The sequence below is a fragment of the Cupressus sempervirens genome, chromosome 10 (assembly GCF_028749045.1).
Source record: "Cupressus sempervirens isolate cs-2001-9-10 chromosome 10, ASM2874904v1, whole genome shotgun sequence".
Lineage (NCBI taxonomy): Eukaryota > Viridiplantae > Streptophyta > Pinopsida > Cupressales > Cupressaceae > Cupressus > Cupressus sempervirens.
The window spans coordinates 662,798,770-662,822,835 of record NC_143127.1 but is presented as its reverse complement, the minus strand read 5'-3'; the positions used below and the strand labels follow the sequence as shown (position 1 = coordinate 662,822,835).

Genomic DNA, 24,066 nt, shown 5'->3' with positions numbered 1-24,066 from the left:
AGGCTGTAACTATACGCACTCTGCCAAAGGCCATCATTGTGTTGCCTTAAAGCATTCTCCTTGACTCTTACAGGCTCTATATTATGTGTTCGATAACTCTAAGCTTTTGCAAGATGATTGAAATCTTCAAACCGTCTGCATCATGCCATCTTCCTAAACACCATAACTACAAACTCTTCCTTTGTTAGCTCCATTCGCTACCCCAATTCTATTCATCTCCTCTTTTCAACACTTAAAATGAACATTATGCTTATACAAATCCATTACAAATAATCCACAACATTCCATCACGAGGGCTATATAATGCAGAGTCAAATTTGAGGATAGGCAAGGGCCGGCCAAACGTAGAAAACATTGACAAACGATGTTCTCCCGCACTGTGCATTAGGGTGAAAGTTGACCCATTACTCTGCAACCAAAATAGCATGCAATTCAAACTCCTATTTATTTTCAGCCCCAAAAGAATCATGTGCCGACTTTTAAGCGAAAGGCCCTTTTGTCTCAAGTTTTCAACTTATTCCACTTGCCATTATAGAACAACGCACAAAGAAATATATGCCAAGAGAAATAAAATGCCCTTTCTCATTGGAGAATAAAGAGGCCTCCATAGAACCAAGAATTCATGATGGCAATTTTCTTTCTTTCTACAGATTATGCGTGACAGAAAGAGCCGACAACTATATTAAATTTCCCACCATCCAACAAAAGCCTTTGAATCGTCATTGCAAAGCATCAACTCTTAGAGAAGACATTGTCGGCATTAGTTCCAGGATCGAGTTCAACCATCATAAATCTTGAATAACTTGATTACCACCAAGCTTTAACAAAATCGATAAATTCAAAGGAAAAATAAATATGGAAATCTTGAAAAGTACAAATAAATAGATAGATATTGTCCAAGAGAGGAGTTGAGCACTACTTTATTCAACACATACATGCTTCTTTCATTGTTGTTATCCAACTTGGCTTTGATACCATGTTATATTTTGAGCCCAAAAAATAATATGATAAACAACAAAAAGAAAAAGCCAAAACTGAAACAATAAACACCGGAAATGCCCTGGGAAAACCCTTCTAGAATGAAGGGAAAAACCTAGCTACACACCAAAAATCTCATTTTATTGATCATAAATGTTCAACTGTACAATGCATTTTTATTTGATACAATATATCTAACAATAAGAGGGACTGTTCACATTACAACCGAAGGTCTCTTGAGGTTCCCAAAATATGACTCTTTCAAATACAACTCTTTGTACTTCCATGCCTCAACGCATGTTGATGATACATCTTAATAATTAATATTATATTTTATCATAAATGTACTTTTCAGATGGAGGTGACCATAACGGTATTAAGGCCTAGAGATAAAAAATCTCTATTGCAGCTACAATCTCAAACAACCTGCATGCTATCCTTGTGCTCGCTACGAATATCTTCATATGTAACACATTCTTTAATAGAGTGGCATTCCATTTCTACCACTCCTTTGCTGCAAAAAGTATAAAGTCTCTCTTCCCACCCTTCTTTAGGGACCTTCCATCTACCAGTTTCATATTGTAAATGACGAGAGTTGGTCCTTAATTGAGCAATTAGAATTTTGGCTTTTCCTTCAATCATGGATCCTAAATATTCTTTATCCCCATGTTCCCATGTGTGATTAAATTCTTTGACATAATAGGCTTTTTTTCTACCTATCAGATTTGTCCACATTGCAATTTTGAATTTCTCTAACACCCATTTCTTTATTTCTATATTGGCGTTCACAAACTGCACAAAAATTCCCAAAGTCCAGAAGATTTATTTAGACAATATACTTGCACAGGCAGTTGTATATCAAAAAGACTTCTATATTTATCTTCAACATTTACTACTTAATGCCACTAAACCAAGAGTTACAACAATATGAATCGCACCAGCAAGTGTTCAATACACTATTCCCAACCTTCCCATTCACGTAATTTAAATTAAATTGTAGTCTCCTTGTGATCTATATTTCCAAACTTTCGGCAGCGTCCAAACAAGGCTTCCCTATAGCGTTCTACCAATGCATCCTGTTTGGGTATGATGTAGGTGGCTTTGACTTTAGCAACGCAAGGTCCAATGTCCTATAAACACTATTTCAAGGATACCTTAATCTTTTCTCAATTCCAATCAAAACTCTTCACCATCTATATTCCTCTATAGTGGTTACAGTATCATATGTTGAAAGATTCTTCGCTGAGGAACGATCTCCAATCCTTTGGCTTAAGTTTGGATTTCTTCAATATTTGAAGATGCTTCAAGTTCAAACACAACTTCTTTCCTCTGAGGCTTCTTCTAAGAAACAATAGAGCTATAATATTTTGGAAGTAACTAAATCAAACTACAGACCTCAACTAACACAGAGTATTTCTACTCCAAAATGATAGCCTGACATATTTAGCAATTTCGTTGATTCCTCAATTACACAAAACAAATTTGTTAAAACTGGCACATACTCAACTAAAATCATAACAAGTCCCTTAATTTCCTAAAGAACACCAAAAGCAGCTCATGCCAATACAGAACTCAATGTCTCACTTAAACAACAAATGTTAATTCCTTACAATGTGCGCAATCATTGACCAATTATTCTCCTGCTTCAACTGACAATTCTCTGAGTGTCTTTTGTGTATATTATGGGCATTACCAACAATACTTGGCTAGAGCATTGTATATGAATTTGGAAATCAACTCCAAACCTTTAGAAAGCATATTGGAAGATTGCTGCAATAGGTAATGAAACAACAAAGATGCATTGGGAGATAAATTGATTCCTTTGTACCCACAAATGTTAAGCAAAGTATACGCCCAACTTTTAGTTAGCCTCAATAGAAATCGCTATAGCTTGTAAATTGGAATATATAAATCTCCAACTATGTAACAACAATTTTTAATTATTTGATACCGTCAATAATGCACAACACCTTTCACCACTAAACCTTAATATGTGGCTAGAATCAATTTTATTGAGTTCCAAACAAATCACATACACTTACGTTTGACTAATAGATAAACCATACAGTGCTTAGGCCCATAAGTCTAACCTTCTTTTGCCGAAATGTTTCTACAGCACACAGACTTGATGATAATCGAGCAAATTAAAACCTCAACCCCCCATTTCATGTTTGCGCAACATGGATTCTATCCTCTCATCCTGTTATTAGAAACTCCAACAATTTTATTTCTTGACTATTAAACCATAATATTCTAACAATAATCATCGTTCCTCAAAAGCTCAACCTAATGTATTTGTATTAATATTTGAATCTGATCATCCCTTGTGTGAGTTGCTTATCGATCTATGTGGAATTTGTCTTCCGCGGAATTTGACCCTTCACCTCCAACCATGTGCTACCTTAAGTATTCGCATTCTAGGCCAATCCAACAAGGAAGATCAAAGGAAGATTGTCTTCTCAATTTTCTTGTGTTGTGATAAAATTATTCAGCTTCTTCCCTATGAATAATCTTTAGCTTACGGAAGGATTATAAAATCCTGTCAAATATATCGATAAACTATGAATAACAACACTCCTTATCCAATCATTTTTGTTCCCATATTACTCATGGCAAGGAGCACCATCATATGTTTTCCTTGGTTTCTAATGTTTTTCCAAGAACTTCTATGTCAAACAAAGGTAGGAAAAAATTTAAACATAGTTTGCTTTCAATATTTAATTCCGACCATGGTGAACAACCAAAAATATTTCAATATTTGATATCCGCCTAATTTATAAGATGTCTAAGTAAATAATTCCCCAAATTTGTCGAGTCCCACCACCACAATATTGGCATTGATGTTTGCAATCACAAATTATAGAATTCAAGAATCTCATAAACATTATCAAAGGACCCAAAAATATATATTTATTCTAAACCCTACAATGGAATTTCAATAGCCAATATGTGAACTTGTCAATACAAGGAAAAACCTCTCACTGCAAGTGCTTTCCGGTCACAAAAAATACATATACGGCAAGCTAGAACACTTCAAATTAAAACGGAGTCAACATGAATTCATTCCAGACTTATCAAATTCAAAATTAATAAATCTTAATTTTCTCAAAGAAACAAGAGTTCTAGAATCTGTAACCCTTTTTTCATGGAGAATGCACAATTTGGCACATTTGATTTGGGGATTCTTGAAATTTCATAACAATCACTCTACATAAACCTTTCCCGATTTTATCTCCGATAAACTTCATAGGCTGGCAAGAAAACTAGCTCACATACCACTATAATATCCTACTTGGATATTCCTTTCAAGTTTTTCTCAAATAAATTTCAGAAATTTAAACAAAGAATTTGTTCTATAATAACCAGCAACTTTAACCAATAAATATACAGCAAATACTCCAGATTTCATTATTGCATTATAAACAATGTAACCCAGAGACTCGCACCCCACCTGTAACAAACCGTTTTTCATAACAAAATAAAGACGATCGATAAAGAGTTTTCCCCAACAAATTATTGAACAAATAACTGAATTCCTTTTCATGGGACATTAACTACTTTTAACTACACATGATTAACTAAAATAACCAAGCTCAATTGAGATAACTATATCAATTATCAACTGAAACAATGATCAACTGTAATAACTATAATAACGATTAACTGAAAATAACTGTAACAGTGATCAACTGAAATAACTGTATCAATGATCAACTGTAATAACTGGAATAACGATTTACTATCTTTCCCTACATACAAGTTAAGTAAATACTTAACATGAAAAGAAGAACATACAAGTGATATCCGGTGAGTCTTTAGTTGGTTGTGCAAGCCTCAGCTTTCGGTAAGAGGAGAAGCATTGACTTAGGCTTAACCTCCCAACCTCGGACCATACTTATCCCAGCCTCGGATACTTTTAGTCCAGCCACCTGAATAAATGGCTCCACAGACATCAAGTGATCATAGATGGCAAACATATCTTTAAACAACCTTAGCCAAGGTTTTTTTTATGGGTTCATTGACCCGATCACCACCGCTCGACTTGACAAGAGGAGAACAATAATATGGATGAGCATGAGCTATTAAATAAAATTATTTTAGATTATTATATCATGTCTGACTTTTGTTTCTATGTCATTGCAGATTCCATCTCACCTCTTCACCTTTTCCATGGCTATACAGTCGGTGAGTCCTAGGTGCTCAGATCTCAGAGCAATCGGCTCTGTCTGTTGATTCTCAACTGATTCATGAATATTATATGTTCCAGCTTATCAAAATCTATGATTTGAAGAATGTGTTCTTTAAGACTTGCAAAAAATATTATTTGGTTCTGACTATCAATGGCATAAATAGATTACGATTCCATGTCATGGATACTTTACTATCATTTATGATAAACAACTTCTAAAGAGGGTCTAATTGATGATACTTAAGCATGATGAATATATAATTGCAGTTTACTACCATGGAAATCGGAATACAATAGCAATTGTTAATGAAATTTGTAACATTACTTGGAATTTGATGGACCGCATAACCTGGTATAATCTAGAAATGTTTGGAGTCCTACCAAACGCTAATGATTCAACTCTTCCTCTAAATGATCTCCACGCACATTCACAATGTGAATTATAATCACATCTTCAACAAAGAAGATTAATACAAGGCAGAAAAGAGATTGGCAATGTTATAAATGCAGAGGTTTCGGATGGTATTTGCAGAGGTATCTGGTGGTAGAAAGGAAGTCGGAAATGAGAAGAAAGTTGGAAAAATGAATTGTATGTCATTTGTCTCTCTCGACCTCATGATATATACAAGTTAAATGCCTCTTTGGCTTCCAAGAAGCCGTAACATAAGAAGAAGAGTCTTGACTCTTGGATGCCAATTAAATATGCCAAGTGTCATTCGGTTTTCTAGCAAAAAAAATGAATAAAGATGGAAAAAGATTTAAAGGTTATAAATCGAAAATAATTATGGTTTATATCTATCTACATGCACATAGATATAATTGAGGTGACATCATACTACTATAAAAGAAATAATAATATTATGGTATCACTTTATTCTTATATATGTGTACATACATAGGTATTTATTATTATTATTTGGTTGAAAGATCAATCAAAATCCTTTGAGGTATGTATTATATTTTAATTAAATTATTTTATGTTTTAAAATGTTTACTTAATAGCTCATGCAGGTCCTTCAACTGTATCCTGAAGTTCAAGTCGCTAGGTCCTTACCAAGGCAATTTAAGGTCATACCTGTCAACCTGATTATTGGACTAAGCTAGTATCCCATTCTGTTGATCCCATTCAACAATGCTTCCCCCCCTTCATCTTCTCCTGCAATCAACCGCGCACTATTTCCATGATAATAACAAGTTCCATACAAATTTTCACATAAACATTTAAAAGAATTTAATTATTAACCATAATTCCAAAATCAAGCAACTGCTAAACATCACATGACAGATAATGAATAACGACCATCTTCATTAAACAGTTAATACAACGGATATAAATAACTACCTACTTCACATGATTATGAAAGAAAAATCCGTTCAATCTAACAGCTATGAATAAATTTAAAATTATGTCAAAATTTGGGATGTAACACTCCCAAACCTTGAAGTACCCATCCTCGAGACATCCTCGCACCGGGTACTTGAGTACCCAAGCACCCCCACCTCCGTCATTCACAACCATGCCGCCGTTGGGATGTGTACTTGAATTTCTATTTGAATCTCAATTTTTGAATGTTAGTATTGGGTATGTAATACGTTACTATGTTGAATGTCAATGGTTTTAATTCATGTTGCAATTTTGCTATGTTCAAGTATTTTAATTTCGTATGTTCTAGTGAACTACTAAAACGTCATTTCATAACTAACATTTCAAGTTCTATATGTATACTATACACCACCCCTCTTTGGCCCATCCTCCCCTTGCCGCCATCCCCCAGCCATCCCGAAAATGAGGCCCATATTCCCCACGTCCCAAACACTCACCCCAGCATGCCACCATCCCGAAGTACCCCCATACTGGTGTAACACTGATTATAAACCAGCAATACAATAACAATCCAATCATAAAAATGGTGATAACAATCAAATGGATAGTCAAAAAAGAACCTGAAATGCAACTGTGAACTTCGTCACGAATTCACCACAAATGATGAATCGGGGCTACATCCAATCCACCCAAAAAAAACCTGAGGGTTTGCGTCCTCAGATGCTGAATAGAAGTTGAACTTTCCTTAATTTCTTCAAGAGAAATCTCAAACAAAATCAATATCCAAGCATATCCAAATAAAACCATCTCTCCTCCTTTTATTATCTAATGTTGTGACTCTTCAACTTCCCCTACCTTGTCTCCTTGTCTTCTTGCCATTCCATCCCTTATTAATGACCATTTAATATTAAATCGACCCTTTTATTAATTTGTATTAAGCTCTCATAAGCCAATTTAAATATTTCATAAATTTAACTTTAATTTTTCAAATGTCCCAAAAAGGGGACATTACATCCATTTCATTTGAAGGGGAGCTACTAATGTAGTTGATAGTTTATGTCAAGTTGTTTATTAAATAAATATTGTAGCCAAAGTAATAATTATGTAGATATTTGTCAGCTTGTTATTTAATGTTGCTTAGTTGTTCCCAACAAGTAGTTGTGCTTGCCAACTTTTGGCGATTGGTCATCTTAACCAATTGCAGGATAGTATTTATGTACTCCTTTTCTCCATATCGGGGATCATTTCATTATGATAGACACTGCACATTCAAATAAGTGATCTTTCTACAGTTACATTGTATTCAGTATTATCGTGTTCTGATATTCCACGTTTTGTAAGTAATATGTTTACTTTGTATTTTGAATAATATTACCCTATTGGAGTAAACAAATATTCACTTTCAAATCTTCAAAAAAGAATACAATCTTCCTTGGGCCTTTTATGCACACAACTTCTGAAATCTAACTCAAATTCAAACATAAAGTAAATCCTCTCTATTGCCTCTTTTAATATTTCAAAACCTGGACAACTATGTCTAGAATCTAGAAGCCTCAAAAAACCGACTAGAAGTAGAATTTAAAGCATTCTTGGGTTTTTTCTACCATTTCTATTGTGTGAGAAACTGCTACTTTTCAACAACAATAAATCTAACAATTTTGCATGAGATTACCCTTGCAACAAGGAAACCACAACTTACAACAGGCATGAAACTACCCTCTACGTAAAACCAGCAATTTCACACATAAGCCTGAACTACTCCATCTCTCCAAAGTTGCATCTGATGCCTAAAAACTGCTTCATGCATCTTGTTATGTTCCACTTCAACAAATTCAATTAATCATTTTACACATCAATTTGATGTTAGGCTTAAAACCAATATGTTTAGGTTAATGTGTATTCTTTGAAGTTTTCTAGTCAAAATCAAATCCTTAAGTTGGTTGACCAATTTGCCTAAGAAACAACTCCCTCAAACTAATACGTTATTATACATATTCTTGGAGCTAATAGGGGAAATCTCATTGTTTAAATAACTCCTATCTTTTTGATATTTAAGATTAATGCACACTGCACATATAGGAATATAAAGAAGTGTTTTAGTTACTTTATATGAGTTGTTCTTTGTTTATTCTTGCATATTCAAATCTGTTGTTGTACAATTATTTGGTTTATTTATGCACATGACATATATCAAGGATAAACCCAAGTCACAAGGATGTCACTCATTCATTTTCGGAGCCTTAACATGGTTTTCTATGGTTGTACATTGGAAATATATGGATATAAATAAGTGTTTTAGTTATTGTATGTCAGTTGGTCTTTGTTTATTCTCGCAATATCAAATTTGTTGTAGTACAAACATTTGGTTTATTTTTGCACACAATGACATATATCAACAATTAGCTCAAGTCACATGGATGTCACCCATTCATGTTCGGAGCCCTAACATGGTTTTCTATGATTCATATTTTCTATAAATTATTGATGAAACAATCATCCTTCTTGACTATCCAACAATATGGGATTCATGGCCTCAAGAATCTTCTTAATGGTTGTTAACACATTTCCCTTAGGTGACATGGTTTGTTGCCTTTTCTGGCTAAGAGGTTCTACTATTTGTTTAGAGAGTGCATGCCCATTTCTTCTTTCTTAAGGTACATCAATCACCAGTGTCTTTCCCTCTATCTCCAGGAGGCCAAGAGGCTTCATGATCACACTTTACAGCTTCAATTCCCGTCAAGACAAACTCCAAACCAACTCATCACCTCCTTCACTCCTAGATTTCCTGCTTGAGGGACAAAGCAAACGCTTAGTTATTCTTCGGGTCACACTAGCTCTATCAGGCCTCACACGGATACACTCGACAACATCACCCTATCTCCAACACTTCTTCAAGACGGGCCAGGGCTCACCTTCGCCTCAGACCATATCCTCCGCTTCTGGACTACTTCTGGCCTGTGAAGAGTACCTAGTCTTTTCTTGTTATGTTCTTTTGCTCTCCTATTTGTTCTTTCCATGGACACATTTGGTACTCCCATTGCTGTTTGTTGCCTTGTTCTATATTTCTCAGTCCCTTAGACTCTTGTGGTCTCTTGTTGGACATTGATAAATTTATCTTATCTTATCTAGGAGGTGAAGTCAACGGCATAGTTCATTTCAAATGTTTTGTTAAAAATGAGATCCTCGAAGATGGTGCTCCTTGTAAAGAGATTCATAGTTTCTAGTGGGTTCCCCTGTACTCTAAATTTGGTCCATTCATAGGTGCACAACCTATGATATCGCCATTTGGGTATATCCCATAGTAACACAAGGACACATCCCCCCAAGAAAAACCCCAACATCTTTCAGACAGGGATGCACCAGGGACGAGGGTAAGTCGTTGCAGCATCTCCAGCAACGCCACCAATTTGTCATCATTATGGCAAAGACAATTAAAATAACATTTTCTAATAAATACATTTGTAAATTATTTTCCATGTTCTAAGACAAATTATATGATCATATCTTTTGTCTAAGAGATTTATTAGGTTAATATATTAAGTTTTTAAATTAAGAAACATATTGCCAAGCTTTATTAGATCAATTAATTGATAGGCTATTATACAGGAGACTTTAGCTGCAAAATATAATGTCTTGCCCAGAAAATTATAAAGGTGGTGAAAAATCACCAGATGGTAAGGAACAAATTGGTGGAAACTAAAGTGGACAGGTTGACTTAATGTTTCAGACAGGCTACTCCTGCAACTGTGTTTTAGTTTAAAAAATCGAATTCTCTTGCAGATCATTGCAGCTTTCCTGAGGATTTTGAAAATTGTCATGCTTCCTTCAAATTTAAAGGACAAGGCAAAGGTGTGGTTAGATAGATCTTCATCGGTATTTGTTTTTGTTGACATAAATATATCATAGTTTGGAAGTCACAAACACAGACAACAAAGTCAAGAGTAAGTCTTGGAGGACTTCAGTATACGGGGTATTGCATATTCACATAGATGATGCCAGGCATGAGCCATGGTTGAATTTGACAGAAGCAATAGCCTCTATTGTTACCCAAAAATGACAAGAACAACTAATCCCACAAATATGTTTATAATTGAAATAATTTCAAAATCACAAAGCTTCCAAATTTAAAAATACTACAGTTCTCCGGAAAAGTTACAAGTTATGAACTAGGCGATCACAGTTAAACATAGTTTATCTACAATTCTATATGGGATAAGATCGACCTTTTTTAAATTATACATTGTTTCTATATCAGTTACCAAATTATTATAAAAGGTGCTGATAAGATTCTTATATAAGAGATAAAACAACCACAGTTCAGCTCACACGTGTTGTCATGCAACAAGAACCTAATTATGATTCTGAAATTTTTTAAATTTATCTAACTCAGACTAATAAATCTTATCAATTGAGACCCCAAAACACATCGCATTGAATTAACACTTTGATTGATGAAATTTTTTCCCAATATTTGAAAGCTTTGAGGGCATTTGACGACAATTATTTAAAATGAATAAAGAACAATTCCCTACACTAGATCTCTAGCAGTGGTTCCCCTTTTTCACTTGTCTTGAAGTTGATGCCTTGTAGGGTTTCAAACCCTCATTCTTTCACTTTCTGTTTGGTTCTAAACTTTTTGGATTAAGGGTTCACAGTAAGATTTCGACAGTGTCTTTTAAGTAATTTCACCACTCTCAATCTCTTATTTTGTAAAAAAATTCACGGAAACAAAACAGAGGGATTTTTTAAGACATTGCAATGGCTCTGCTAGATATTTTTTCCAAAATGAGGAAGCACAGTCAAGGCCAATGAACTGTTTAACAATATGCCTTGAAGAAATATGGTTATACGGAATGTCCTGATTGTAGGATAAGCACAAAATGGACACGCTAAAAAAGCTTAAGAAACTTTCAAACAAATGCAATCTGTACGAGTAAAACCAGATTGGATAGCCTTGTCTGGCATCCTTCCCGCTTATGCCAAAATGGGAGTGTTGAGACAAAGTACTAATACTACTTTATATTTGTATTCTAAAAATATTGCCACTTACATTCTTCTGTCAAACAACTATGTGGAAATGGACAGGTTGGACAGGTTTTCTGAGGTTCATATCAAAAATTCAAACTTTGCTGACTGCTGTAAAGAATACAAAGCTAATATTTAAAGCATTCCAAAATATTTAACAGATAAATTATATTATTTCTTCAGTTTAATGAATAGCTCTATATGTATGCATTTGTTGAAATGAAAAACAATTTATAGCTGCAGACCCAATATGAAACGGTTGTACATGCATGACAAAAGGTCTCAAAAAATGTTATCATATGCAATGCAATGAATACAGGATACATACAGGAAGGATTTGTTGAAAAGACTCTAGAAGCTTTGTAGCAAATGCAGTTGGCAGGTGTATAACCAGGTTCGACAACCTTTGCCGACATTCTCACGCCTGTGTTATTAGCTGTAAAATATCACGCTTGAGAAGTATCTTGGGGTTAGTGTTCGCATTAGGATTCAATTGGAATTGGAGTTGGTGTCCCTAAAATTTTAATTAAGTTTTAGAGATAGTATTGGTATTTGAGATCAATTAGTACAAGGGTAGGGTTAGTATTATGGTTAAAATTAATGTGTCTCGTATTAGGTTTAGGATGTAGTCAAGGTTCTGGAACAAACAACAATCCTAACCATGATCATAATCTCAACCCTAAACATGTGCCCAACACCCTAACCTAATTCAAACCTTAAACCTAACCCTTAACCTTAAACCAATTTCTTACCATATTATGTATTTAATCATGTGTAGACCCTAGCTCTAATCCTAATATTAACTTCAACCCTAATACTAACAAAGAAACATATTGGCAATCCAACTATTCTCATCACAGATGATCTATTTGCCAAATCACCTGCCACTGGCAATTTATATTTCATTTGCAGCCTGCATCCATTGACTTTGGGTACTCTAAAATTTATCTATTTCAATTATTCTGGTAGTTAAAAACTTTCCTCTGTGGCTTCCCACAGAGATAACATTCACATTATTAATATGTCCTTAATAACAAGATGCTAACAAACTCTTTAAACTGCAAGAAGCATGCCTGTAATCAACAATTACGTGAAGAACTTCAAATCTTTCAAGACAATTGTCAATTTCATTCACACTGTAATTATCATTCCCTGTTTGATCAGTGTCTTCAACTGCATCATGAATTGTAATCATTGATTTCATTGCAAATAGCACAATTAGGTTCTTAAATATCATCAGAATGACTAATTAATAAGACTGGACTATCCCACTTTTGGTATACAAAGCAATTGAGATACAAGAGGCACTCTGACAAGTTTGGGATTGTGGAGGAGGCAGAACGACCATAAATGATATTGCCAAAGGTCTGTACTGCAACTATATGAACATATTGAATCTCTAGAATTCGCAACATATATTGCATCCAAGTTGGTTCAACATTTCATCGTTTCCAATAATAAAATAGGTATTACTCCAAGGAATTTCAGCGAAACTTACAGGAATATTTAAATTTTCACAAACACAAATTCATTTATATTAGGGCTTTTAAAGCAACTGCAAACATAAAAGGCCAAAAAGTTTTTTTTCTCAAGCTGTCCAAAACCTGGAGTAGCCAGCGATTCAACTAAGGAAATAATTTTTATCAGCTCAACATATGGCATCCATATAACACTGTTCTTTTCTAAACCTTTTACACAATTTTTCATTATTTTACTTGAAGGTGCATGAGATTATACCATCACTCTATGTCCACGTCGAGCTAATGCCTTTGGTAGAGCACCTGCCACATCTCCCAATCCACCTTTACAAAAAGGCAGGCAATTAGACAGCCTAATGTCTCAACAATCAAAACAGATTACTGAGGAAAAACTGTAATTAAACATCAAAGATTTTTTTTAAATTAACATATTAAAAAAACAAGATTTTAAAAATCAGAAATGAATGAAAGATTTACACTTCATCTGCTCAGGAAATATAGAGTATGACTAAATAAATTAATAACATTGAGCTATCTCCCGAAAGAAGGAAATAAGTAAGAGACCATTATAGATTTAAAAGGCAAGATATAATGGTATTATCAAGATTCAAAGGAAATAAAAAGTACCTGTTTTGGACCAAGGAGCACACTCTGCAGCTACAAGTATAATATTCATCACATTTGTCCCAGCCAATGGAGGGGGCTTTGCATCTCCCACATCAAGTGCTGCTGCAATTTCTGCCTTCTCATCGGTATCTTCTTTTGGTTCTAGTTGAACATCAGAATACTGTAGATCGTTACTTTCCAGTACAAGTGTGTGAGGTAGAACTGGGGATGTTGACAAATCCACTTTAGGTGCAGTCAGTGGAGAGGGTGTAGAAGTCTGTCCTGAAAATTCCACTGCCTCTAATGTCTTGATGTTATGTGCGACTTCTGACAAGGCTTGGTTTTCAAAAATAGTTTCTGCAGAAGCTTTTGTTGCAGAAGCTTGTCCAGAAAATTCCACTGCCTCTGATGTCTTGATGTTAGTTTGGTTTTCAAAAGGAATTTCTGCAGAAGCTTTTGTTGACAAACTTTCAGAATAATCATTTGCATGCTTTGAATCCCCACCTTGTTCCTCAAACTCCTCTTCAATATTTTCCGATGCTTGATCTTCCTCATAACCTACATCCTTCTTAAGAGACCACCCTTGTTTGGCTTCCTTCAATGATGAAACAAGTTTCCTCCGTTCTTCAATCTGGCACCAATCACAACATTTAGCTAATAAGAAAATAAACTGAAGGAATATAAATAATAAAAATACAAAAGCAGGTTGTAATATACCATGTAATGATAGTGCCACAAAATACTTCAAAGAAATATGGATAATAAACAGAGAGAAAACACAACAAATAATAATGTCCACGAAAAACCAGAATAGGTCAATGAAAACTAAATGTAAAATTATTAGAATAGAAACAAGAATCAAACATGAGCTTTAACAGCTTAAAAACAATAAACTACAAGTTAAATGCCCAATAATAAATTATTCCAGTTAATTAGTAGAGAAATCCCAGCAACTAATCAAGTGAGAGGAGAAGCCATTTCCAAAGAAGATAAAGTCAATGGAAAGCAAAGATGACAAAGGATCGATACCCTCAGCAATAACCATGAAAGAACCAATATGGAATTTGGGATTTCATAATATGTCTAGAAATACCTAGACTGTGCAGATCTTCATAAACAAATCTAGGTTTGCAAAGAACATCCCTTGAAAACTCTACTACATCCATGGTCAAGCACACTCCTAGAAGTAAAGAAGCTGGTGATGCACACCTGTCAAGATCTCTAGAAATATGTGCAAGGGCAAGTAGTTTACCTCTACAACTAAAAATGGCAATCTACCAATTGTAGTACAATAAAAAAGGAATGGAGTTGCCCCAAAAATTGTTCATGGAATGGGACAAAATCTCACCTATTTGTCATCATTTGCATGATTATTTATCAATCAAAGGATTCTTACACCTCCAACACATAGGAAAGATTCAGAACAGACAAGTAACAAAGTAATCTTCATTGCTCAATGTCCACCACAAGCTTGGTATCCAAAAGTGACCACTTCTTGAAGCTAAAACACCAAGCCCCTTCAATAGGAAAAGCAGGTAGCACGTCACCCTGCTAAATCTCTTCAAAAGTATGATCACTGCCCTCTAAAATCTCTTGGTAGAAAGGACAGGTAAAAATAGCAATGGTCCCTCATCAACTACTAGAGAGAGAAAAGATGATAAGTCCTATTGCCTTGGGTAATAGTATAGTCAGTCTCAACCTAAACTAGTGGAAGAAGACTCTCCTCCAGCCAAGATGAATCTTAAGGCCCCAATGATGAATAAAAATAGTGTGAAAAGTAGTGCCATTAACAACATACAAAAAATGTTTTCCAGAAAGACCTTTGTAGCAATAACAGCCTAAGTAAGCCAGATTCAAGCCACCTAAATATACTATGGACATATGTCGTTTGTAAATGCTTTATTAACTATCATGTTTTCTAAAGGAGACGAGAACCATTTAAAGTCTCTAAAGCAAGCAAACCAATCTATGGAAATGTCAGTAGGCCGTAAAAGAGTGAAAATTACATTCAGGAGACAAAAGCCTTTTAAAGTCTCTAAACATACTATTGACATATGTAACATCGTGAATATACCATTGGTGGTGCTGGAAAAGTACATTATAGATTAATCTGTGAAAAAGTTTTAGCGTTAATATGTAAGAGTTTTTTATTGACGTTAGAGTCACACTCGGTGGTTTCAAATTTCACCAACATAAATTATATTCAACCTTAACGTAAATTATTACAAAAATGTTTGTTGTATCATAGAAATATAGGAAAAAACTGAAAAAGAGTCCCTGTGTTACCATGTCTAACAATGTTAGTGTGCTTAGGAAGCTCTAAGGAAGCGCATAATAACAAGAGAACAAAGAAATAAGTAGCAACAACAATATGAACTAGAGAAAGCCATTTTGGATGAAAAATCCAAAAACTCTCAAGTCACCATCTTAGGAGCTCATACGAATTGGTTTACTACCTTTTCAGGGCCTTCGTGAACACTTTCTTCAAAGAACAGCAATGCCCAACCATCGTGAGACTCCTCAATCAGCTCTCACACTCACCCAATCACACAAACACTTCAGTAGTCTTCATAGGCAGAAGAAATATCATCTTTACCAATTTGTCAAGATAATCAAGGGAACTACTTAAATTGTCTCAAAATGACCCTTTTACAACCCTAGTTTGCAAACTCCTAACTCAGCAAAACCAAAAATATTGACTTGGCAAAATCAGCAATTTAGAAGTATCTTACCTTCTAAAAACATATAAATTTATGAAGAAACACAAAAGCAAAATATATTGATGAATTTAGGAGGGATTTGGGAGTAATGCCCCCAACAATGTTGAGGAGCAGCACCCCTTGTTGGGCTTGAGGGGGCAGCATCTCCAACGGGATTGAGGAGCAGCACCCCACTTAAGGTTTGAGGGTGAGTGCAATGTCCCCATTTTGAGTTGCGGCAGATTTGATGGATTCAGTCTAGCATTGGGCCCTTGTAGGTTGATACCGGTGTTTAGAGGACCTTGTTGTGGAGTTACTAGGCTCTCCACTGGCCAATGGTGATTTTTGGCTCCATTTTGAGGGACTTACTATTTGTAATAAGTCAACAAATGGTTCAGATGAGCTCAGATGAGTTAGAGGAGTTGAATGATGCTCTCGGTTTTGATTTTTGGCTTCTATTTTGGGGCCCAATAATGATCACACGCACGCCATGAAAAGTATTACACCAAAACACAATGATCGTGAATGCAATGTAGTACATCGAGCCCCTAGTTAAAGACACTATAGTATAACCATGTAGGGACTCTAATTGAGTGTCATCGCTTAGCTCGTACTTGTCAAGCTATATTGGGGTATTCTCCTTCAGGAGACTTCATATTGTGTCCTCATACCAACTTTCGTAGAAGATTGGTAACCGTACAACTGCCACACCCTCTCACCACTCCCTCAAGATGCTCAACAATCTTGCAGGTGTTTGGATCACATATCTTATATTGAGTTTTATTACCCATTTAATTAAGTTTGGTTATCACTTGTTAGAATCTCTCCATGTTACCTTGTCGGCTATTTCTGGGCTAGGGTACATGTGAAAGGCCACTCCACCCCTATACTCTACATACCCAATCTCATCCTAAAATGAGTGTCGTAAGGAAATGCAAGTTCCCAAACCAACCCCCAAATGAACAATCACTCAACTGGCCTATATCTAGGAGTTTGGGTCACATAAGATCCCGCCATAGGCACACGCACATGCTCGTGGATGGGCACAACCAACTCCACGTAAAACAATGATATACATTATGCAAGGATTGGATTCACGAAATGCAACATCACAAGAATATTCTAATCACACTCAAGAAACAACCAAGTGAAAACCATAACAAAACTCATAAGCACATATCTCAATCGGCCACTTTGTTGAGAGCACAGATTCCCATGGAATCGTCCAATCATCTCGTTAAAACACCAGGATGGCATAAAATGCCCAAAATACACCAATACTCAAAATCTAGCAAAAAACAACAAGAACCAAAAGTCCACATTTACTACTAAAAGTACATTTTTGGTTCGAGATATAAAATATTTTGAAATATCCTCAAATCATTCTCACTCCACGATCTTACTGTTTGTAGAAGAGGCTACTAATACAAAATCCAAGTCAAGTCAAGCAAGCGACTAACAAAAATTGGATGGCACACAAAACAAGAAGATGCCAATTAACACCCAAAATTCAAACATATTGGAATTTGATGAAGTCGAAAACCCACCTCTAAAGCGTGCCAAAACTCCCAAAAATCAAATAAAATTCCCATTCCAGACACAAAATCTAGCAACATAGCTAGATCAAAACTTGCATTTTAAATAACCAAAACTACACAGATATTCATACCCGACCAACCAGGCTATGGAATTGCACAAAAATGGAGGGGAGCAATTGTTCTCAACCTCCAACTATTTAGCATTCAAAAGAACTAAGTAAAACGAAAGAAATGAGAGAGCCCTACCTCACTCCAAAAGCTAAGAAACTAGAGAATGAAAGAACAATTTGGAGAGAGCTCCAAATCTGATGAAACCCATAGAAAAGATGGAAATTCCTACCACAAATCCAATCAGACTATCCTAGCAACGATCCGACAAGCCAATCTCCCATAATGAACCAATCTCTAAAAAGCTTAAAGGAGATTTTGAAGCACAACCACAATTACTCCATTCACAAAACTAAGAAGCAAGTGTAAAAACTCACTTTTGGCCAATATAAGCACTTTTATTAAAAGTGACTTATAAAAAAATTCAAAAAACCCACTTAATAGACTAATCAGCCTTTTCCTAGGTTAAATAAGATAATTCCAAATATTTGGAATTTAACCATGGAAAATTAGAAAGTAAATAAATTAAATTAAATGCAATAAATAATCCCCCAAATCAATTAAATCAGCACTTTAATTAACATTTTTCACGATAACTACAAAACCTAAATGCACATATACGCTCACAGGTCTAATCACATAATGCATTATGAACCCTGATTTACCAATAACTAGAGGGTTAATAATAACAATAATCAGATTCGTCGCCCATATAAGGATGACACTGGCTTACTATGCAAGGTCAAAATCACTATCTCTTGTTGCCTATTGTCAAGGATACAGGTCACACTCATATCCTGTCATTGGGGTAAATGTACCTAGCATCTCCTTGATAAACAAGCAAAATCAAGTGCAGATGCTTAATATATAATAGTCGGAGCGCAACTCGACACATTATCACATGAAGGATAACGAGACATCAAGCAAGCAAGTGACTACGGCTCCATTCCCACTCTGTACTAGCACCAACAAGCAATCCACGCATACCAGTGGTATCGTACAATATAACAACATATAACTACATGATATTGCATTAAAAATAAAACACTTCAATAATCATTTCTAGTCCTTTGAGCATGTATATCAACTGAAATTAAAAGATTGATATCCACAACATAGAGGCAAAATAACCATGAATCCAACTTAACATCTTCCATATGCAAATATAATCCATAATCCCTAACCTAAATGTACATAAATCATTTCTTGATTATTCTAAGCATATATCCATGGAAATAAAAATTGAATCACTCAATAAGGATATATGACACAGTACTTTACAAAATCCCAAAAAGTCATCCCAAAGCAACATGAATAGTCTCAAATGCAAGGTACACCAAACAACATAAGGCACCATCATACAGATATGGTCAAAATACTACTAACACTCTAATCGAACAAATAGGTCAACACTACTGTTGGAACAGGAATCAAGTGCAGTAGTTGAATGCATCACACAGCGCAAACATTGTTCATATCACCATGGTACTCATGGCATAAAATCGTGATACCATACAAATTCAAGTAACCACTAGCACACACCTTAGTGAAACCATTGAATACATCATAAGTTTCATATATCTAACATGATCATAACTAGTCTGTTGATATAACACCACCAGTCAAATCACCCCAAGGGTGTAGACCACTCACAGGTCCCAACATAATCACTCAAAAAACAGGAATATCAAGGTCACATCCATTAGGATGGCATGCAAAAAGCAAGTGGGAGAGGCACTACATCTTTTGAAATCCATTTTTCCAGCATCTTCTTTTCCTCTATGAATGCAATTTGGAGATTTTGGATTTTGTGTGCTCAATGTTAAGTGTTAAGGACATATCTCATTATCCAATCTAATTTCCAATGAAATTGCATTGAATATCAACTCAAAGAACTGTAACTTGGGCAATAAGAAAGGTGGAACACAGGAATTTTCGAACTTGGTGCATTCATGCCCTTCACTTCATGAGAATTCTCAGACTTCAGATTCCAAGTCAGAAGAGTTAGCTTGAACCAAGAATGTGAGAACTAAAGATTGGTTTTAATCAGTGTTTCGGACTCTGCGAGTCCGAGGCAGAGGCAGCCTTTCCGACAAATGGCCTCTAGACTCGAACACGGCCGAGTCTTGACAGAGTCCACGTGGACTCGCCGAGTCCAAGGACTCACCAAACTCGTTGGGTCTCGAGCCCAAGACTCTTACCGACGATAAAAGCCATAAAGTGCAAAAATTAAAAAAAAACAAAGACTTAAATTGCAATTGTTCGGTTTTTATAACATCTATTTGACCTAAAAAGGTCATTCCACCATTTGCTTATGCTTGTGATAGAGAGGAAAGAGTTCGAGAAGAGTATTGGGGTTTTGAGAGAGAAATTAGCAAAACGGTTGGCTCTCCTGTATCGATTGCTAATGGTTTTTGCAACTTTGTAGCTTGCACTTAAGCATTGAGAGGAGCTTAAGGAAGCATTGGGAGGAGGCTTCTACAAACTTACTTGTAATTCCATTGTTTGCGCAAATTTGAGGTAAGCAACAAGTTGCATTTCTTTGTGTTGTTTTGTAATATGTTTTACATTTATATTTTTTACTTTCCAATTTGTTTAAATTTGTTTTAGTCTCTACTTCTTGTATCTACTATTTAGAATCTAGATTTATTCTAATTTATCCTGATGACAAACTTGATAAGTAAGAAGGCCCTAAAGTTTAAAAATCTGATTCGATGTTAATGTTTTTCTATTTATAATATATTCATATTGCAGCAGCAAACATATTGACATCATGCCTCAGGGTGAGCTTTGTGGAAGTAGAATTAGGCCTGCATTTAACCCTGATGTAGACCCAACTACAATAGCAAGGGATAGGGCTTGGCCACAAAAAGGGAGTTGTTACATGTTGGCATTGCGGTGTAATATATAACGAGGGGAGGCATAAATAGATTGAAGTATCACCTAGCACATATACGTAAGCATGATGCTAAAAAATGCAAAGATGTACCACAGGATGTTATGCGAGACATGCAAAAAAGAAAAAATGGAGGAAAAAGAATTGAAAAATAAGCAACAAGAATAAATGGCACAACTAGCCCAACAAATACATGAAAAAATCTTTAAATCCTTAAAAATCTTTGAATTTCATGGGTTTTTCAATTTTCTAAGTCCTTGCCGAGTCCGAGTTTGAGTCGGATTTTGACTTAGTCCAAGTCAGATTTTGACTTTCTGAGTCAAAAGTGAGTTTGAGTCCCATAACTATGGTTTTAATTATGTATGTTACCAAATTCTTCTCTAATGACCCCAAAGTCTAGTTCGGTTCTTGCAAAAATTTGGTCCTTATCATTTTCTTGTAAAAGTCTGTCCAAATTCTATCAGACAAACCCGACTCAAATGTTACCTTTTTTATGGTGAATTTGCAAATCAACTGAACAACCCAGGCCAAATTTGACCAAAAGATGGATCATTTTAACTTTTTAAAGGCTTTTTGAAGTTTATTTTAGTCAATCCAACCCTCCAACCCAAAAATAAACCACTAAAAGGGCCAAAAAGGTAAAACATGTCATCTGGACTAAAACATTAATATATTTGGTGGTGTCTTTTGCTGTGTTGCTTTACTAATAGCACAGTGGTGTATAAAGTTATTTGCTGCTTCATACATATGCATATACATACATACATATAGATAGATTATAGATAGACAAATATATTAAGAAAACATAAATTTCTGTAACGAAGAGTCCAAAATGAATTCAAATCCACACCAAAAAAGATTGAACGAATTTCAAACCCGCATCCAAACCCAAATCCGAACCAGCAAATTACTTAATTATAGAAGCAGGGTCACAAATTAGGTCTTGCAGAAAGAACATAAGAGATGTAATCTTTGTGAGGGACATCCAGATATGAGGGGATGCATTTGCTGTTTCACTAAAGAAAAATTAAAAATGACAAAGGGACAGATCTGCACATAAATTGCAGAGGGTTGACGATGACATTTTATGCAAGATCCACCAGTTCAAGGCTCGTTTAGAATTTGGTTCATGAAACAAAAAAACCACAGTATGGCCAACGAAAGGCAAGAAAACAGAGCTACAGCAATGAGTGGGAAAGCTGAAAGGATTTCTTGCTTGATCAGAAACCATGACTAACAGAGCTCAATTGATAAAGTTGACAAAGTAATGATACACAGTGGATCAAATTATGTCTCCATCCCAAAAAGAACCTAATATACTATACAATTCACAATACAATAAGCAAAAATTGCATCAATCCTTCAGCAAATTCCAGCCAAGGTGAAGGAAATATATCAAAAACAGGTGTCTGATTATTTTCTCCAATACCAATGATGAGAATCCAGACGTTGTTTGTCAAATATCTTCAAAGGGAACCAAAGAGTACCAGGCAGTCGTCCAAGAATCAAAGAGAACAAAGAATTTTTACTCAATATAGAATGATCATTTATATCTCATAAAAAAAAGTATAGATTCCAACACCTATAGATACAATAATAATGCCACCTCAATATAGAATGATCATTTATATCTCATAAAAAAATTTATAGATTCCAAAACCTATAGATACAATAATAACAGCACCTTCCAACTGAGTGTTCATTTATGTTTGTTGATGTTTGTAGCTTCAGTCGGATAAAAAAAATTTACTGAAAACATATATATATATATACACACACACACACACATTGAATGTACACGAGATATTGTATGTATACTCAATCAAATATATCTAAATTGAGGAAATACAGATATTATTTGTAGAGAAATTAATATAATAAAGATCTTGCTTAAATATATATATATATATATATATAAAACAAATTATATATGTTAATCTCACTCTAATATTTGACCAATCATATTAAAAATGATAATCCAACATAATGTTTGACCGAGCACACACCTCACCAAGCAGCATGTTTATTGGTTGATTATTGTTTGGGTGTGATGAAGAGTCACAACCCACCATGGATTGTGACTCCTTCATAACTCCACTTCCATATATAATATGAAACCAATCTCAGCAAATATTACATACAAATACAGAAAAATATTAAGTCTCAAGTGATATTCGGTCTGCAGTAATATCTAATATAGTCTTCAGCATATCACAATTTGAAATAGTTCAAATTATCATTACAGTCTGAGATCAATATTATTGAATATAGTATTTATTATGATAGTCTGCAAATCAGACTTATTGTTTAAACAGCCTTGTATTCAATACTGATAAAAGTGTATCATCAATAAATTCATTCTCAATCTGATCTTTAAAACTTTAACATGGTACCAGAGCAGGTTTGAGAAATGATCACGATCAGATTTTTTAAATCTATATATTCCATTGGAAATCTTGTATTTACAAAATAGTGAATGGAATCAGACTTCAACAGAGAGTTGAAATTTTGAAGCTAGGGAACTGCGAATGATGCTAATACTAAAAAAGAATGAGTTAAAAACAATCGTAGAAAATCCTTCTAAATCTAATCAGAATGATGAAAAGAGTCAATGGGAAAAGGACAACACCAGAGCAATGGAATTATTAGTAGACGGATTAAAAGATCTTCTACTACCTATTAGCACAAAGTTAGACACTGCATATGATGTGTTCAAAGCCCAGGAAAATATGTTTGAGATCAACAACACTAGCAGGATTCTTACTCTTAAAAATCAACTCTCTAATATTAAAATGAATAAAGGAGAGACCATCACCTCATACTTATGAGGATAACAGAATTAAGAGACCAACTCTCAACAATTGGTCACATCTATGATAGTAAAGAGTTAACTATGATAACTTTAAATGGACTCCCTATCTCATAAGAAAAGTTCAGACAAGTAATAAGTGGTCGTTCCAAGCTCTCCAAATTTGACTGACTAAAAGTTGACGGCATTAAAGAAGAGTGTAATCTAATATCTAGAGGAATCGGTATGGAATCCACAAATGAAGACATCCAGATTCTCACCGCTAATTTGAGAAGGAAAAAGGGCAAGGACTCAAATAGTAAACAGTGGTTCAAGAAACAGAGAGACTATTGTAAAATGCAATGTTATAGATGCGACAACTATGTTCACACTGCAGCAAAATGTCTTAACAGACTCAAACATCAAGCTTCCTTCGC

At 35.0% G+C, this 24,066-nt stretch overlaps 1 protein-coding gene across 1 annotated transcript in view; it reads right to left on the bottom strand.

The window, feature by feature from the left end:
• The window catches only part of SS2 (starch synthase 2), a 103,662-nt gene that overhangs the window by 72,610 nt on the left and 6,986 nt on the right, over positions 1-24,066 (bottom strand). The window contains exons 2-3 of the mRNA XM_089806534.1: positions 13,622-14,231; positions 13,254-13,318 (exon numbers count right to left, since the gene is read on the bottom strand). Of these exons, the coding sequence (XP_089662660.1) occupies positions 13,254-13,318; positions 13,622-14,231 (675 nt within the window). The remainder of the gene's footprint in view (positions 1-13,253; positions 13,319-13,621; positions 14,232-24,066) is intronic.